This window comes from Emydura macquarii, unplaced genomic scaffold (genome assembly GCF_026122565.2).
Source record: "Emydura macquarii macquarii isolate MOO-44397 ecotype Brisbane River unplaced genomic scaffold, CSIRO-AGI_Emac_v2 contig_2676, whole genome shotgun sequence".
Taxonomy (NCBI): Eukaryota; Metazoa; Chordata; order Testudines; family Chelidae; genus Emydura; species Emydura macquarii.
In genome coordinates this window covers 17,403,841-17,423,998 of record NW_027132813.1, presented here as the reverse complement: position 1 = coordinate 17,423,998, position 20,158 = coordinate 17,403,841, and the positions used below count along the sequence as shown (strand labels likewise).

The 20,158-nt window shown below is 45.0% G+C and overlaps 1 protein-coding gene across 1 annotated transcript in view; it reads right to left on the bottom strand.

Annotated features, from left to right (window-relative positions):
* PTPN14 (protein tyrosine phosphatase non-receptor type 14) overlaps positions 1-20,158 on the bottom strand; it is a 158,184-nt gene that overhangs the window by 50,223 nt on the left and 87,803 nt on the right. Inside the window, exon 4 of the mRNA XM_067564969.1 lies at positions 377-474. Within this exon, the coding sequence (XP_067421070.1) occupies positions 377-474 (98 nt within the window). The remainder of the gene's footprint in view (positions 1-376; positions 475-20,158) is intronic.

The window sequence follows — 20,158 nt, the reverse complement described above, 5'->3', positions numbered from 1 at the left end:
TAAGAGGCAAAATTAAAGATGTCGATACTCTGGTTGAAAATGGAATTACACCAAAAATAGAATTTGAAAAAAACCAGTCAGCTCCCATCATTTCTACAAAGCAGTCCACTACTATTAGAAGAAGATTTGTTTATTGTTAATCCAGAAAATCCTATGTTGGAGCTGAACAATGCTTATATGGTATCTATGATCCAATCTGATGTACTTTCAGGTGAAGAATAAGTAATTCATCAAAAGCCCAATCCTACTGAAATCAATGGAAAGGCTAATGATCCTTAACATGAGTTGTAGTGAACCTAATTAGTGTCAAATGAACACTTGGAATTCACTGTAGAGGGCAACGTTGGAAGAGGACGAGCAGGTAATTTAACTTTACCTTGCACAGCTAAGCTGGCTAGCCGGATCCCCTGATCCAATGAAGAACGTAATCGACCATCAAGAACATCTTTTTTCACTTGTAGGTAATACTGATACCTGTAAATAAGCAAAACAACAAAATGAGACCCAAAGTTTATATAGATGCATATTTTCTATGGAACAAAGAGATTGCTGAAGACAATGTTTTTGTGCAAAGGTTGTGTACTTAAATCGTACTGTGTATGTTTGGCATTGCAGACTCCACACGTATAATCTTAATTATAGCACTTTTAATATATATGCTAGAATCACTGGTGTGATCCCAATAAGGACCATTGCACGCAGCGGTTCAAAAAAGAAATATCAGATTCCATTGTGTGCTTATTGGACCCCACCACGAGAGTGACAGCTGCTGGAATTACATCCACCCACAAATTCTGTAGGTGCAACTGAGGAACATACATCCTTGTATGCAGGGTGGTAGCTGTGTTGCTCCCAAGATACTAAAGAGACAACGTGGGGGAGGTAATATCTTGTATTGGACCAACTCCTGTTGTTGAGAGAGAAACTTTTGAGCTGACACGGAGCTCAGACCTGAAGAAGAGCTCTTTGTAAGCTTGAAAGCTTGTCTCTCTAAGCATACATCCTGGCATTCCCAGATCACATGCAACAGAATGAAATTAATCTGGGATGAAGGCACAGACAGAATATGCAGGATAACAGGAAATGGAATTAGGTCTGGTCTAAACTTTTTATGATTTTGTACCAGTGTAACTGTTTCACTAAAGGGTGTCATTTTTACCAAAATAGTTATACTGGTACAACTCTTAGTGTGGATAAAGGTGTTCTGTATCAGTATAGCTTATTGCCCTTCCTGCACATGAACAGGCTATACCAGGATAAGTATTTTTATACCAATATAATTGTGTTCAAACTAACGCTGTTGTACAAATTTAACTACACTAGTACAGTTAAAGTGGCACAACTTGTGTGCACCGACAAGCCCTTATACCTCTAAACCCTCCAGTCATAACAATAGTTAATATATCTGACTGCAATTACAGAAAAAAAGGACAGGACAGCCCAGGGCCTTACAAGTAAACAACACACAGTTTTTGTACCAATTTAACTATTTTGGTCAGGGAGATTTTTTTTTTTTAAACCAAAATAGTTAACATTTTGTACAACCTTTCCTAGTGTGTCTTAACCTGGTATATCTGATTCCTCTTTCTGTCTGGGAATAGTTATGCTGGTATAACAGCATCGACACTAGGAGAACTGTACTGCTTTTATAATTCAAAGTTAAAGCAGTAAAATTTGTTTGTGTAGACAAGTCTTAACAGTATTAGAAAAGACCCTTGTTCAAAGAGTAACTCAAAGCACCATCCAACGTTTCTGCACAGTGCATTAATCTAATAAAACCTTTCACATTCTTCTACAGTGAACTCCTAAATCAGCACAAATGAGATGCAGGAACTTGCCACTAGACAGCACCAAAGTTCTTACCAGACCTGCATTCTCAGGATTACAGCAGTAGTAGCAATATTGTAGTTATGATCAAGAAGGCATTTCCAGCATAAAGCCCATTTTCATTTCCTTAAAATTTGAAAAATTTCCCTTTGAGCTGAAATTTTTCAAGTTAATTTAAAGCCCAAATCTGAATTTTGGGCGAAGTCTGAAGAAAATCTTTGCAGATAATTTTGGGTTACCAGACTTAAAAACAAAAAGCTAACATTTCTTGTGCTCGGTAACTCAAAACTAGTTTGATTTTATAAGTTTAGATTTGGCATGCACATAAAGACTGAAGAAAATTGAAGGACTCCCATTAATTTCAGTGTGCTTTGAACAATTCGATAGTGAGAAAGGAAATCATGAGCCATTGAGAATAGCCCAAAGCCTTTCTGCTTGGCCCTTCTGCTTCCAATTTCAATTTCTACAACTTTGGGGTTGGGTGGTCTGGAATTCAGCATGCTGTGCAAAAACACAGATTATCAGAGATTGCAAAGAAATGGTACCAGAGCCAGGCAGAAAGACTGCCAGACTTGTATCTGATATTACCTTAAATAGAAGTAGGGGGGGCACTACGCTCACAATGTCACATTCTACACACCATGGGCTGATTCACACTTACCGCGCGATTCGGCGGCAGTCGACGGGAGTTACGCAAACTATGCAGAGTAGTTTGTGTAACTGACGTAGACTGCTCAGCTTCCCTTCTGCGCTCTGTTCTCACTGTGCTGAGCCGACAGCGTTCCCATTGGCTCAGCGCTACGCTACTTGAGGGGGTGGACTTACTCAGTCGACTTCCTGATCGATTGAGCAGGTCTCACTGACCGCTCAATCGATCAAGATCGATCGATCTGGCGGCGGCGATTTTGCCGCCCTCAGTCTGAACATAGCCTAAGGGATTGGTAGTCCATGAGAGTTTTGTCACTGACTTCAGTGAAGCCAGGATTTCAATCATAGTTCCTGCAAAAACTAAATAAACCACACTGCAGAATACATGTACAGCAGGAAATGAAGATACCACAGTTACTGTATCAGAAGTTATGACAAGATTTTGAAAAGTAACCAGCGATTCTGGATGCCTCAAATTTCTAGGTGCTTAACTTGCAACACCTTTAAGGGCTTGATTTGAGGAAAGTTCTCAGCACCCACCTTCTGACAACCACATTGGACACCCAAAAATGGGGGCACCCACAAGCATAAGTCACTTTTTAAAATCTTGGCCTAAATGTTTTTTACAGCACCTGTATAAGGCACTGTGTTTTGCGCTGTTGAATTGGATTAAATGGATAGCAATTTATTAAGCCTGACTGGCTGTTAGGTGAGGAAAGTCCAATATTAGTTTATTTTGTAATATTTGCTAACATTTCCCATACACAAGCACCTATGGTAAAAGAAATCCAAATAAATGCACAATAAAGAAATAAGCAGGAGAATTGTAAAATCTATCATCCTTACCCTAAAATACATACTGTTAACACAGTATTTAACAGAGTATTCCCTTGTATTTCCCCATGCTTGCTATAGGAAAAACTACAGATACGGAAGTTGGCTAACGCCAATCCTTGTTTAGGCCCTGCTCCTAAGCTCATTGAAGTTAATGAAAGGTGGGCTTCAGATCACGCCCTCGGTTATCTAAAGCATTTATCAAGTTTTTTATTACCGTCACTGTATAGTACTCTTGCACAAAGGGGCTAAGTCACAGCTGCTTATGTTATTTTTACTGGGCTGTCACTATTTTCTTTATAAATCCTTATTTTCAGAATTTATAACTTGGCCATAAACATATACTGTGGGCTGAGACTTTGGCATGCAAGGGCTCAACCTGGAGCACATTATTTATTTATATTTTCAAAACTAAAGATTGGCTTGGACAATTTTCAATTAATCATTCTTTTATTTAAAAAAAAAGGAAATTAACTGGCTGTGGATTGGTACGATTCAGAAAACCACTCTGTTAATTTTAAAAAGTACATGTGTGGCATGCCTGCACTTTGATCTATTTTACAGGAATATGAACAGCTGAGTTTAAGCACAAAATTAAAGTCTTGGGTGTTGTTGTTTGGCTTTAAAGAGAATGGTTTGAAAATGTTTGCTTGCAGGGAAAACAAGGAGAATAATATTGATGTATAACCCTCCAAGGGTACAGTAGAAAAATGCAGCCCAACCAGGAGCAGAGAGAACTCTGGAAGCCTGCTGGTGTTGAGAGATAATAGGGGGCTCTGACATCGCCTTTGTCATAGGAACCGTGGGGAGCTCTTTGGACAAATGGTGGGACTGTTTGCTGGGTGCCAGCTCTGGTTTTTCCTGGACACGTGCTGATGATACTCCACTATGCAGGGTCACTGGGAAATCACCAAATCCCTGACATCACACTAGATCGGTATGTGTTGGGGGGATGGCGACACGGGCTCTGCTTTCCAGGAAGGGGTGGAGCTGGGTTGCTGTGGAGCAGAGGAGAGATTCCACTACCACGCCACAGGTACACAGCTCAGCCATGCTGCAAGACCATGGTCGGGTTCTGTGCCCATTCAACATATGAGTCAGGCTGTGGCCCATAATCTGTGAAGTCCTTAGGGCTCCTTCATGTGAAATTATATTAATTAAATGCTATTATGTCACTAAAAGACAGTTACTAACCATCTGTAACTGTTGTTTTTTGAGATGTGTTGTTCATGTCCATTCCACACTAGGTGATTAGCTAACAGTAGCCTCTGGAAGAGGGCCAGGAGTTCATGGATGTACTGATTGTAAGACCGCTCTGCCAAAACTTGCATCGTCCTGTGTCTGCTATACGATTGCATAGTGACATGCGAAGGTGTGTACGGAGGACCAAGTTGCAATCTTACAGATATCCTGAATTGGCACCTGAGCCAAGAAGGCCGCCGAGGATGCCTGGGCTCTCATTGAATGCGCTGTCAGAGCAGTTGGGGGCAGGATCTTAGCCGGTTTGTAATACGTATGTATGCAGGAGGTGATCCAAGATGAGATCCTCTGAGACAACACCAGCTGGCCTTTCATGCCGTCGGCCACTGACACAAAGAGCTGAGTCGACTTCCTGAAGGGTTTTGTCCTTTCCAGATAGAAGGCCACTGCTCGCCTTATGTCAAGGGTGTGCAGGCGCTGCTCCTCCTGGGAGCCAGGCGGCTTAGGAAAGAATACTGGAAGAAAAATGTCTTGGTTGACATGGAACTGTGAGACAACTTTAGGCAGGAATGCAGGGCCTCAGTTGGAACTTATCCTTATAAAAAAAAACTGTGTAAGGAGGCTCAGAGGTCAGAGTCTTGATCTCTGACACTCATCTCGCTGATGTAATCGCCACCAGAAACGTGACCTTCCAGGACAAGAGAAGGAGGGAGCATGAGGCCATGGGTTTGAAGGGCGGCCCCGTAAGTTCGGAGAGGACAAAGTTAAGGTCCCATGGGGGAACCGGGTCTCTAGCATGCGGCAAAGCTTTTCTAGGTCCTTTAAGAATATAGCTGTCATTTTGTAGGAAAAGACCGGGCTGCCTTGAATCCTTTCATGGAAAGCTGAGATCACTGCACCTTGATGGACAACAACGCCAGGCCTTGATGTTTCAGGTCAAGTAAGTAGTCCAGGACAGCTGGCAATGGGGCACAAGACGGGGAGAGCTCATATTCCTGTGCCCAGGTGGAGAACTGTCTCCATTTTGCCAGGTAAGTAACCCTAGTAGAAGGCTTCCTGCTCTCCAGTAGGATTCTCTGAACCTGGGCGGAGCAAGAACGTTCCTCCCGGCTTAACCATGCAGCTTCCACGCCGTCAAGTGAAGGGAGCTTAGGTTCAGGTGCAGTAGCTGACCGTGGTCCTGAGAGCTTAAGTCCAGACGGGCCGGGAGCGTCCGGGGAGAGGTCACTGGCAGGCTTATGAACATGCCGAACCAGTGCTGACATGGCCATGCTGGAGCAATCATTTTCATGTGCGCCTTGTCCCTTTTGATCTTTATCAGGACTCGATGTATGAGAGGAATCGGAGGAAAAGCATACAGAGGTCTCCCCCTCTCCCCTCTGCAAAAGGCGTCTGATAGGGAGTCATCTCGTGCCCTCAGGGAATAGAACTGCTGACATTTCTTGTTCTGCCTGGTCGCAAACAGGTCCACTTGGGGAGTTCCCCACCTTTGGAAAATAGCCCTCGCCACTTCTGGGTGCAGAAACCATTCGTGGGGAGAGAAGAAAGACCTGCTGAGGTGATTTGCAAGGGAGTTCTTGGCCCCTGGAAGGTGAGCAGCCTCCAGGGTGATCATATTCTCTATGCAGAAACTCCACAGGCTGTGTGCCTCCTGGCATAGAGCCGAAGAACGTGCCTCCTCTTGCTTGTTGATGTAGTACATCATCGCCACTGTGTTGTCCGTCAGCACGCGAACTACCTTTCCTGCCATATGGGAAGGAACACCTCGCCGGCAAGCTGAATTGCTCCGAGTTCCTTGACGTTTATGTGCAGAGACAGATCCTTTGCAGACCAGAGGTCCTGTGTTCTACGATGACTGAGGTGAGCCCCCCAACCCAGGTCTCAAGCGTCCGACACTAAGGTAAGTGAGGGGCGAGGTGCTGCGAACAGAACCCTTTTGGTTATGTTCTATGGAACTGTCCAGGCTAGGGAGGTAAGTATCGAGTGTGGAAGTGTGAGGACCATGTCTATGTCATGTCTCGATGGGAAGTAGACTGATACCAGCCAGGTTTGGAAGGGTCTGAGGTGGAGAAGAGAACGCCGCACCACATAAGTGCATAGTGCCATGTGACCCAGTAGCCTGAGGCACACCCGTGCTGTGGTGAGGGGGTGGGTCGTGACTTGGTGAACAAGGTCCGATAAGGCCTGAAACCTGGCCTTGGCCAGGAATGTTCTGGCCTTTGTGGCTTCGAGGAGCATGCTGATGAATTCTATTTTCTTCACAGAGACTAATGTGGAGTTTTGCTCGTTCACGAACAGACCCAGATCTCTGCAGGTCGCCAGTAACACTGTGATGTCATGCTGGACCTGACTCTCTGACTGAGCCTTGATGAGCCAGTCGTCAAGATATGGAAAAATCTAGATTCCCTGATGTCAGAGGTAAGCTTTCACTACCTCCATACACTTTGTAACACTCTTGGGGCGGTTGAAAGCACAAAGGGAAGGGCTGCAAACTGGCAGCGGCTGTCTCCCACCAAGAACCTCATGAAGCATGTGTGGCCCTGGAAGACAGAAATATGGAAGTATGCGTCCTTTAAGTCGAGGGCAGTGTACCAATCTCCCGGATCCAGGGAGGGGGTGATGGAGGCCAGGGAAATCATACGGAACTTCACTTTCTTGAAGTACTTGTTGAGGCATCTCAAGTCCAGGATGGGTCTCAAGCCTTCTTTGGCTTTTGGAACTAGAAAATAGTGTGAGTAGAACCCCTTTCCTCTCCGGTGCCAGGGAACTTCCTCCACGGCCCCTATTTGCACCAAAGCTTGTGCCTCCTGGAAGAGAAGTTGCTTGTGAGCAGGGTCTCTGAAGACGGACAAGGAAGTGGGGGGGTGGGAAGAAGGGATAGAAGTAAATTGGAGGGTATATCCTGTCACGATGGTACTTAGGATCCACTTGTCCGATTTTATGGCTGACCACACAGGCAGGAAGAAGGAGAGATGGTTTGAAAACAGGAGTTCTGGATCCTTTCATAAGACTGCTACTCCGCCCCCGGGTGCACCCTCAAAAGTTCTGTCTTCCACCTAGCGGATAGCAGCTCTAAGTCAAGTGAGGGGTCAATGAAGACTGGCCTTGATGGTGTCTGTAATTTCTGTTTCTCTTTTTGTAGGGCTTGCTCCTGGAATGGCCCAAGAAATGGTACTGATGCTGTGGCTGTAAGTGTTTCCTGGAAACCTGAGAGGTGTACAGACCAAGTGAGTGTAATGTGGCCCTAGAATCCTTGAGCCCATGTAACTTGGCATCTGTCTAGTCCAAGAATAAGGATGTGCCATCAAACAGGAGGTCCTGTATAGACTGCTGGACCTCGGACAATAGGCTGGATGATTGGAGCCATGACGTCCTTCTCATAGATACAGCTGACTCCATTTTTCTGGCTGCTGAGTCCATGGTGTCGAAGGCCGCCTGGAAAGAGGCCCTCACTATCATTTCTTCCCTTTCTTCCAGGATGGCCTGAAACTCCAACTTTGGCTCCTGAGGCAGGGAGTTCGCGAACTTTGACATTGAATGCCAGACATTAAATGCATATGTCCCCAACAGTGCCTGTTGGTTCAAAATGCGGAGCTGCAAGCATGCCGTCGAATAAATCTTTCGCTCAAAGAGATCCAGTTTCTTTGCCTCTTTATTTTTCAGGGTCGAGCCCAACTGTCCCTGCCTGTCACCCTCGTTGGCAGCTCACACCACCAACAATACGGGAGAAGAGTGGGAGTATAAGTATTCAAATCCCTTCGCTGGGACATAATACTTTTTCTCTGCCCGTTTAGAAGTTGGGGGCAGAGAGGACGGGTTTTGCCACAGGGCCTTCACCAGGTTTATGACCCCTTCATGGACAGGGAGCGCCACCCTAGAAGGGGCTACTGCCACCAAGATGTCAAACAGCAAGTCAGTAGGGTCTTTCATTTCCTCCACCTCTAGACCCAGGTTGGCTGCCACCTATTTAAGGAGTTCCTGGTGGGCCCTGAAGTTGTCTTGTGGCACTGCGCTAGATAGGCCCATCACAGCCTCATCTGGAGATGAGGAGGATGATGCTGGTAGCGGGGAGGGGGTATAAGGCACTGTTTGTGCCTCTTCCAGGAAGGACATTGGTGTCCCCTCAGTCTGGGACAAGTCATCATCAGAATCTGGGGGAGGTCGCGCTCTTATGACAGAGTGACACACTGATGCTCCGGAGACCAACCAGTGTCAGGATGCAGGAGCAATGGGGAACCCCCCCAGATTCCAAAATTACCATGGTCTTGGCTACTGCATGGTTGGCCAGGTACCTGGTGGGAGTGGGCCCCGTCGATGCAGCTGAACACCCACAAGTCTCATGAGAAGGACCTTCCTCTGGGTCCGATTCTGAAGCTGATGACCACGGCAGTACCATCCTTGCTTCTGATTCCTTATGGTGCTCGGGGCAATGCTTCGGTGCCAGGGAGCGGTACCAAGGTACTGGCAAGCAGGGCTGCGACTCTCCAGAAGGCTGGTGCCATGGGTTTCTGTACTCCTGATCCCTTGAGTGGGACCCTTGAGTGCCAGGAACCCGATGTTCCATGCTGACACTCTGCTGAGTGGTGCCATGAAGCTGGCGAGCTGCCCTCCGAGCTCTGCCTGCTACTGCTACTGCGCTGCGAGGGTCACGGTGCCATTGGTGACCATGGGCGGGGCGTCGTGGTGATGAGCAATATGGCGGCACCGGCAACACAACAGGGGACCCAATCGAGAGTTTTCCCCTTGAGCTGTCTCTGGCCGACCAGCCCTGTACAGCATCCTGGAGACTGGGACTGTCCTCTTGGGGGGTAGGCGGCACCGGGAGAGACAACAGATCTGTGACTGCCCGGAAGGCCTCAGGTGTGGACAGGACAACTAGGTGCCAGGACCCCATTCCATGCCCCGGTGTGGGTGGAGGTGCCCGGGGAGGGTTGGGAGCTCCAGGTGAGGCCACCACCACTCCGAACTGTGGAGAACACGAGTGACCCGCCTTGGGTCTCGTCTCGTTGTTCGTCCCTGACTTGCTCCGTTGAGGTGGGCGAACACCCCCAAACATTGCGGGACTTCCTGTGCCGCTTCTTTGGAACCAGCGACAGGGAACGGTGCTGGATGAACCCGGTGCAGGCGCCGGTGCTGAGGGCACAGTTCTTGCTGACAACGCCGTGCTCGGTGCCAAGCCTGAATGACCGGCGTCAGACATTGGTCTAAGTGCTGATTCCATGAGAAGGGCCCTTAATCTGATACCGCAGTCCTTCTTAGTGCAGGGTTTGAAGTTCCTACAAATCCTGCCCTTCTCTTTTATACGCTCCTTACCCAGACACTTAAGGAAACTCTGGTGAGGGTCGCTCATGGGCATCAGCTTCTTGCAGGCTTCGCAAGGTTTGAAGCCCAGGGAGCGGGGCATGCCCCAACTCCCTGGCTCTCCCAGATAAATGGACAGTCCTTAAAGAACTAAAAGTCACTAAAAACCTCTAAAATTCACTAAAAACTGGTAAACTTCAACTGTAGAACTACATACAATAAGAGGGAGAAAAAGCTATTGAGAAGCTGCTTGTCAAGGCAAAGACGTTCCAGCACCATCACAGATGGTAAGAAGGAACTAGGGGAGAGGGTGGATGGAGGGGGGGGGACAACATGGGACAGCAGCACCCTATATACTGGCGCATTCAAGTGCCACTGCAGAAGGCGCCGGAGCTGGCCCCTATGGATACCGCTGAGGGAAAAATTCTCCAGCACCAGTGCGCCTGGTGCACACACACACCTAGCGTGGAATGGACATGAGCAAGCACTCAAAGAAGAACCAAGATTACGTGTTTTTTGTTTTAACTGAAATCAAATATTTACTTTGAATGCTAGGTGGATAAAACATTTTTTAAATGGTCTAAATATATATTCCCTTCAGAGAAACTGCCTCAAAAAAGTAGATATAATAGGCATTTTATAAACTTTCAATACTTTATTTGTTGGAGAAATAAGCAAATTTAATAGACAAAAACATGTTTGCACACTGCTACAAAGTGTTACACGAGATGGCAGAAACAAAGAAGTTCACAGTTATGAAAGCCTTGTTCACAGAGTTATGGAGAAAGGGTGGAGAATTAAAATAACCAAATGAGTGGAGAACTGAAGTTCAATCTTCTTTGCTCATTTTGGGTTAACATTTTTTGAGCATAGATTTTGTGCATTTAATATAATAAAGGCTACTGCTGTTTGCCAGCCTGTAGCTAATTCCAAAGGGAATGGGAGTGGACAACAAGTCTGAACAAAACCGTAATTACAAGGATATAATTTCCCACAACTCTATTCAGCAAACACAGAAAACATTAAGTGTATATTTGTTTCCATTGCTTTAACAAGTGTGCGCTGTTCTTTAAAAAGTAACAAAATTGCAAGCAGAGCGTTATCCGAAAGAATCTGTACTTTGTTAAAATACAGAACCTGCCAACATCAGTATCAGTCAGTCAATAACACAAAAGAGAAAAATCAAATGAGCTGAAAAAGGTGGGGAAAGGGTGTAGGTTTAAAACTTCATTCTGTGATCCAGAGCCTGTTTTAGCTACAGCTGCGTACATCTCGAGTAACTGACCATATCATTTTGCATTGCAAATTTAGCACAGCCTAGATCATCACTATCTTTCATATTTGTTTCATTGTAACATTTATTTAAAATATTTTTGTTTTAGTATTTGCAACATGACTTCACCTACTGTTAAGCTTCAACACCACCACTTTGTCTGATGCATAATCTGTGTCCCTATTGTATCAAGGAAATAATTAGGTTCCCCACTCATCAATTAATTATGCCTCATTTGTACTAGATTTCTATTATCTTGGGTGGTGAACTTTGTAAATATCAAAAGCTAAGCAGGGACAGGTTTGGTGAATATTGGAGGAGAGCTTGTCACGAAAAGTTTAGGAGGCATTCAAAGATAACAGCTACGTGAGTCAGTCCTGCAGAGTTATTATCAGTGTTGAGTGCTTCCCCTTCTTACAAATTCCCATATAGAACTTGGTAAGAAAAACATTGCATTCAAAGCACTCTATTGATTTCTGCTTCTTGGGCAGAGAAGAATGCAACAAATTTGTGGCTGCACATACAGAGTACATGCGCACAACCCACGGAAGCTCGTGGCCCACGTCAACAGATTTGGTCAGCAATGCTCACACTCCCTAAGCTTCAGAGCCCAAGTTCCAACCCAAGCCACAACTTCAAATCACTGTCTACTCATCTATCTTTAGAGTGTTAGCACGAGCCCTATTAGCCCAAGTCTGTTGGCCTGGGCTCAGAGGCTTGCTTGCATGGGCTGTGTAGATGTACCCATAGATGACTCACTGCTACACTGCAGACAGAACCCAGAAACTCCAGTGCCAAAAATATAGCCCCTTATATTTCAACTTAAACCAAATATTTCAAGACTTGCGGTATTTATAAAGTGGCATCACTATAAGACAAGCACTGGAGAAGAATAGGTGTTAGACAGAGGAAGCTGTACAAATCAATCAGAAACCCTCCCTCCTCTTTCTGGCTTCCAGTCCTCAGGAGATGCTACAGCAGATCATCTGTTCTGTGCTAAGGATTCTCCCCAAGTGTGTGCAAATATCTGACTTAGTGATAGAGCATCCCCAGAGTATACATATTCACCAAGTTAGATTCAAAGATTCTTCATTCTTTTTCTTTTTTTAAAACTATCCACCCGTGAGAAAAAGAAAACAGCATGATTAGTGGCAATAAATACTCATGCAGCATTTGTCTGCAACAGAAAATCTCACTTTTTTGTTTAAGTCAACTAAAAAACAAATAAATATATTACTGTTTACTTCAGTGGACACAATGATTAGTACAGTACTTTGAATATTTCTATTTTACTTGTCTTCACTGTGCATCAAAAATTTGAGCTTTTTTGCCAGACACCTCAGTTTTGGAGGGCTAGCAAATGTTAATTCTATTTTTTTTTTTAAATATATGCAGATCTGATTTTGCTGGAGATTTCTGCCTAGCGTAAATAAATATATTAAAGGGTATTTTAAAAAGAAAGATTTGTTTAATTTAATTACCTTGGATGTACTTGAAAAACAACCACAAGTTCTTGGTGATAGCTTACAAAATGTGCATTACTCAAGAAGTACAGCTCCTTTAGAATTGTCCCGAATGATGTAATTACCGGATTGATGAGCAGTTATTCATAACTCATTAGGTACCTCTTTGGAGCCAAGCTGATCTATTGGGTAACTGCAAAACTATGTAGTTTTGTTTTGTTTGTTTTGGTTTTCTTTTTAACAGAGGAAAGAAGAGAATGGCTGTAATGTTACACAGAAGCAATAAAAATCATTAAGGCTTGGTCTACACTGGCGATGGAGGTCGACGTAAAGTCACTTATGTTGATTTCCGAATACCTGCCTCTATACTGGCACTGCAGTTAAGTCGACTTAAATCATGGCAAAAGTCGACTTAATAAAACCACCTCTGCAAGCGGCGTAGTGCCTAATTTGAATTTATTGCTTCGATTTAGCATCAGTGTAGACAGAACTTCACTTAAATCGACGTTATTGGCCTCTGGGAGGTATCCCACAATGCCCCGTTGTGACTGCTCTGGACAGTTGCACTATGCTCTACCGTGGTCACACTACCAGGAAATGGCCCCTCCCCTCAAGTCCTGGGAAAATTTAAATTTTCATTTCCTGTGCAGCCAGCGTGGAGAGAGCTTTGTCGCTTGATTCCTCATGGCTACTGCAAAGCCCAAACGCGCTCCAGCATGGAGTCGACCAGAGGTCTTAGATCTCATCCGTCTGTGGGGTGAGGAGTCCATTCTGGCTCAGCTCAGAGCCAGCAAAAGGAATCTGGACATTTACGAGAAGATATCCCAGGGCATGCTGGAGAAGGGACACAAGATGGACGTGCTGCAGTGCGATGTGAAGATCAAGGAGCTGCGTCTGTCATATCAGAAAGCCAGGGAAGCTAACAGCCGTTCTGGCTCCTCGCCCAAAACATGCCGCTTCTACGATGAGGTGCATGCAATTTTCGATGAGTATCCCACCACGGTGCCACCACACAGCATCAATACCTCCACTAGGTCACAGTCCATGATCAACGATGAGGACTCCATGGACGAGGGGGTGGCTGAGAAAAGCAGGGTGCAGGAGAGCGGGGTGTCCGTTGTCCCAGAAAGTCAGGACATATTCCTGACCCCAGAGCAGTCCAGCAGCACACAGGACAGCACTAATGATCCCAGGGAAGGCACATCTGGTGAGTTTTTTTCTTCTTAGCGGTTTTGTCCTGGGGGAGGGGAGGAGGGGTGGAGGCAGGAAGGGAATTTCCGGCGTTTATCAGACTTTACTGGGGGGTTAGCCAGGGAACAGATTATTTTTGTGACAAGATATGCTCCAATAATCATCAGTTGATATCTCACGGGAACTTTCATGTAGGTATTCTGGGTATTCTGTTATCCTTCTCAAAAGGTTTCTGGGCAGGGCCTTGTTCCTCACTCCACGGTAGGATACTTTGCCGCACCACGCTGCAATCAAGGGAGCCAGCATCATGGCGGAACACAGCACAGCAGCATAAGGGCCAGGCTGGTACCCTGCTGCGTGCAGCAAAACTTCCCTTTCCTCGTGCGTTACCCTCAAGAGATTGATACCGCTCATGGTCACCCAGGGAAGACAGCGCATGTTTAAAATACCCGAGCTATACAGCAGATGCCCTGTACCTTTGTATTCCCCATTGCAGTGTCCTACCAAGTCACTCTGATTACTTTTATATGGTTTAAGCAGAGACTATATACGCCACCGCGCTGTCCGCAGATCCCCTTGCTTCCCATCTCTGTAAGGGCACAGCGAGCCGACCCTTCTGGGATGTTAGGAATGGAATGAGGCTCTGTGTTTGCCCTGTGCCCTGCATGGGGAGTATTGTCTACATTGTTGCAGTTGTATCATTTTCTTCAATCTGCTAACAATGGCTACCTTGTTACTTTTTTTTCATTCTGTAGACACCTCGGCCTTGGCCCAGCCAGCTCAAAGACTTAAGGCCTGCGGAAAGGCCCAGCCCGCTCAAAGGCCCGCAGAAAGACTGTTGCAGATTAGAAAGAGGAAAAAAAAAAAAATCTAGAGATGACATGTTTGGCGAGCTCATGAAGGCCTCCGCGGCCGCAGAGACAGAGCTCAGAGCGTGGCTGCTGACCTTGTCCCAGAATATGGACATGGACAGGGAGTCTTGCAGAGCAATGCAGGAGCATGATCGCAGTACCACGCAGGAGATGCTGCGAATCATACACGACCAGGCAGACATGCTCCAGAGGCTTGTGGAGCTTCAGGAGGAGCGGAGGCAGCACAGAATCCCGCTGCAGGCCCTCCATAATGCTCCTCCACCTAGGGCTGCGATGCCCTGTCCCTCCCCCACCCCCAAGAGGTCTTGGAGGAGAATGGCCAGGCTGCAGTACGTGCTCGCCTCCACAAAGTAGAGGTGGCCCCGCTGACAGCTGGCCAGCAAGCAACCACACTATCCCTTGAGACTGTGAATGAACACTTCCCTCCTTCACCCATGACTTGAATGTTCATAAATAAAAGTTTGCATCATTTCAATGCATTTATTTATTAAATCATATCTTGTCCTGGAGGGATTTGGAGGGCACTGATATCGATTGGGGGGGGGGGGGAGGAGGATGTTTAGCAAAGGCAAACAACATACAGGAACAGAAATCACTCCTACATCTCGTTGCAGAACCTGGTTTTCAAAGCTTCCCTAATGTAAAACGCTCTGCAGTTAGCTCTCAGCGTAATGCTGGCATCTGACTGCTCATAATTGGCAGCCAGTCTTTCTGCCTCCATAGTCCAACCCTGGGGAAACCTCTCACCCTTCACTTCACACACAGTATGAAGAACACAGCACGCAGATATCACTGAAGGGAGGTTCTTTTCACTCATGTCCAGCCTAGTGAGGAGACTCCTCCATCTGTCCTTTAAACGCTCAAAGGCACATTCTACAACGATTCTGCAAGTGCTGAACCTCTTACTAAAACACTCCTTGTCACTGTCAAGGTGACCAGAGTACGGCTTCATTAGCCAAGGGAGCAAGGGGTAAGCAGGATCCCTCAGGATCACTATTGGCATTTCCACACCCCCGATGTGAATTTTTTTGTCGGAGAAAATAGTGCCCGCCTGCATATTAGGGAACAACCCCGAATTACACGCGCATCATGCAGCTTCCCAGACCACCCCACACAGATGTAGGGTGAAACAACCCCGGTGATCCACAAGGCCCTGCAGGACCATGGAAAAGTACTCCTTGCGGTTTATGTACTCGGTTGCTAGGTGGGCAGGCACTAAGATAGGGATGTGCATCCCATCAATAGCCCCCTCGCAGTTTGGGAACCCCATCGTGGCAAACCCGTCCACTACATCCTGCACATTTCCCAAAGTCACTATCCCTCGTAACAGAAGTCTATTTATGGCACTGCACACTTGAATCACGGCGGTGCCCGCTGTAGATTTACTGACTCCGAATTGATTCCCAACCGAGTGGTAACAGTCGGGGGTTGACAGCTTCCACAGAGTGATGGCAACTCTCTTCTCCACCGTCATAGCTTGTCTCAAGCGAATATTCACGTGCTTCAGGAATGAGGCCGATTCCGAGCACAGTTCGAGGAAAGTTTCCTTTCGCATACGAAAGTTTTGCAGCCACTGGTCATCATCCCACAGCTGCATAACAATGTGATCCCACCAGTCTGTGCTTGTTTCCCGCGACCAGAACCGGTGCTCCATGGACTGCAGATGATGCGTTACAGCCTGCAGCAATTGGGAATTGTTCTGCTCAATGGCTTGTAGCAGGGCAGCCTCGGTGGCATCGCTGTTGTCTGTGCTTCAGCTTCTTGCTCTACTTCGAAAATACTCCATGATAATCCGCGATGTATCTGTGACGCTCACAATAATAGTGCAGAGTTGAGCTGGCTCCATGTCTCCGCAGCAATGACAAGCATGCGGCGTAAAAAAAACGGCACGAAAATAAGTTTCCTGTTTGTTTGGGGGAAGAAGGGACGGAGAAGCAGTGTTGCATCATGGGACGATGAAACTCATCCCAACAGCCACCGTGGCTAGTTGCACTGTGGGATAGCAGCCCACAGTGCACTGCTTTGAAAGTCGAAATAAGTGTGGTGAGTGTGGATGCACGAGACCTGCGCAAACAGCGTAGTGTGCACACGCTGCAGCGACTTCTAAAAATTGACAGGTGAAAGTCGGCTTTAAGTAAATCGACTTCACTCAGCAGTGTAGACATACCCAAAGAAAATGGAGGGGAAGCAGTTTGGCACAGTACAGGATTTTAACTTTCAATCCTTCAGCTTTTTTTTACTTTTTAAAATATACTGAAATAGTGAACGTGATTAGATCATAATACAGATTTAACAAATTAGTAACATAAGTGTAACACTGGATCAAAACACTAGTCCAGCTATCAAGGATTCTGTCTGAGAGGGGCTAATATCATCTTCTTCAGAGAATGGAACAAGAAACCCTGCAGTGGGCAATCATGGAATAACCCTGCCTATAATGGAAGTTTCTTCCTTCCAATTTATCCCTTGGTAAAATTATTTTTTAAATATTAGTATCTCCAATATGGATAGTCTTGTTGTCCATACAATGTAAATCTCTTTTTTTAATCCTACTACGCTCTTGATATTAAATATATCTCGTGGAAGTGAGTTCCACAGATTATGAGAGTGTTGTGGGTTTTTTTAAAAAGTATTTCTTTTATTTCTTTTAAATTGGTCTGCCTTTTATATTTTCATCCTGCATGCCGATTCAATCATTGGTTGTGTGATGAGAGTGCAAACGAAAGTGCTGATTAGTATGGACTGAAATGGTGAATCTCTGTAATGTAGACGCTCCACCAGTTTGAGGTGACACTATAAACTCATTTCACACAGGTAAGCCAACATCCAAGAGAGGGTAAGAACTTTTCTCATTGCAGACCTAGATTGGTTTTGAAATGGTAACAGAAAAAAGGATATGCTCAGTCATTTCAGGCATCAAGATACAACTTTACTATATCAGCATTGAGTGCATTATCATCATGTTATGATTTCTGGTCCTAGATCAAAGAGACTTTGGAAGCTGTAATTCAATCAGCACAGTTTAGTCTAAAGGCACTTTAAAAATAAAAATGTATATATTGATGACATCATGGTAGGTGACAGTATGGCAAGCCTTCATCCCTGCCACTGGAATAATTTAATTTTTGATGACAAATACCAGAATAACTCTAGCTTGCTCTACTGGAATTGCACCAACTAATCTACCAATGGAAGCCTGAGGTTTCTGGAGACTAATGACAGTCATTTATCTAGGACTTGTGGTAGAATATCAACTACAGTAGCTGTATTTCGCTACTAAAAAGAGTAATATTTTTGGAAGACTGTCATTTAGTGGAAGTCCACCACACCCTGCAAGAAGAGCTTTGAAAAGATCAGCAGTCTAACCAGGAAAAACTGAAGGAACATGAAGAGCCAGTACTGCACCCATCAGACTCCTTCCTTTAGAAACCCAAGTTATCCATGTTAACTTTTAAGCTGCAGTCATAAATAAAAGTGTCCTGGGTCAGGAAATCTTGCAGCTTGAACAGCCTCATCAACAAATGCTAGGTTAACTGCAGGTAACTGAAGAACAAACCCTTATAAAACCAGAATCAGAACTGCCTTCATCCTGGTGCCTTTTAGAGCTGGGTGAAAAAATATATACCGCATATATCTTTTCATTTTATGTATTTAAAAAAACCCACCACCTCCTGGGAGTCTTTGCCCCTTAGCTAATGATACAAAAGGTCCTTGCTGGGCCAGTAATATTCCCAGGAGATCTGTTCATAGGACTAAAAGGGAGGATAGTTCAAATACACAACTCCTGTCACCTACCTCTGCCTACTTCAACAAACAAAGGTCTTTAGAGGCACCTGTTTGCAAACCTTCTATTGTAATTCTTCTCAAAAGGGCTTTTTAGGGTCAGTTTCCTTGGGGTTCTGGGTGGATGGATCTCCATTCCATAAAGCTCAGAGGAATCACTGAGCCAACCCTATCCTGTAGGCTGGCAAATTCCTCATGCAATAAATCTGCCAACTGAACTTTGAGAAGGAGAACCTCCAAGGAATCAAAAAAATATCCCTAGTTATAGGAAAGTGACCTATTGAAAAGGACAAGGAGGTTTGTGGGAGGGAGAGCAGAAGATGAATGACTTTGATTAACAGAGATGCCCACTCCAGAGATAGTCATATTCCATTCATTTCCGTGGGCATTTTGTGGGTATATGTTCAGATAATATATACTGTTGGCTGACCTACTCATATTGCCAGAAGCAATAAGAAGCATATGCAAAGGCAAGTTACCAGACCAAACTGATTCAAGCTCCCAAAAAAGATGCCCAATATTTTTCAAATTAAGGCTCAGCTACAATATAATCTAAAGGCAGTAGAATGTGAAAAATTTAGCACAATTTATTAAAGGTATAGCCTAATAAAAAAAATAGTGCTGCACTGCTCATGTTACTCGCAAGCCCCATTAGTTCAATTGGCTATTTAATAGTTGTTCTCTCAAAAAGACTGCCAATCAAAATTGCAGTTCTATTGTGTTCCACGCTATACATAATCACCATCAGATTACAAACAAAAACGTGCATTTCAGAGATCATGGGCCTGATTCTACTCTCCTACTGGTGTCAATGAGAAGTAATTTCAGGGAAATCAATTGAGTCAAATTGGTGTGAGTGAGAAGAGAATTGGGCACTTGAGAAAGCAAAAAAGTATAGTTATTCGGATTTGGACTGGATGGCTCAAGGAATTGATAACAGGATTTGAAACTTTTCTTGTGTAAACTATTAGTTCAAATCCAGCCAAACTCGATGGGGATCAAAAGTTGTTACCATCTGGTGGTCAATGTGAATTGAATTGCATTGCTCGTGAAATTCCTTGTGTCTGGTGCAAATTATCATCACAGTCAGTATCTTTGCTGGGAATCTTTGGAAGTAAATCGCGGCTAGGTAAGTGATGTAGAGTGGAGGGCTTTGGTTGTGTGGTACATCGGTTCACCTTCTGTGAGGGGAAAGGTCTGTATAGTTGGAATAGCCTCAGTAGAAGAGGGACCAATCTCCCCAGGGACAGGCTGGCTAGAGCGGTCAGGAGGGGGTTAAATTAATAGCAAAAGGGAGAGTAAAAAGAAGGAAGATATGAACACTGCACAAAACTGAGATGTTGAGAAAACATTTAATCAAGAAACCAAGGACATGAAAAGAAAAATTTTTTGAATAGCCTATACACCAATGCTAGTAGCCTGGGTAACAAACAAGAGGAAATGGGATTGATTACTTATGAGCATATATTCAATCTAACTGGTATTATTGAAACCTGGTGGATGATCTGCACCATTGGAATGTTAAAATCAATAGTTATAACCTATTTAGGAAAGACCAATTGGCAAAAGGGAAAGGGGGAGCGGCACTCTACATCAAAAATGGCATCACCTCTTTTCAAGTCACTGATAACACAGAAGAAAATGATCGTGAATGATTATGGATCAATGTCTTAACAGACAAGGCACAAGATGGAGTACCAGTTGGTGTCTGCTACAGTCCACCAAATCACACTAAGAAACAGGATGACTGTCTGCTTATGCACCTA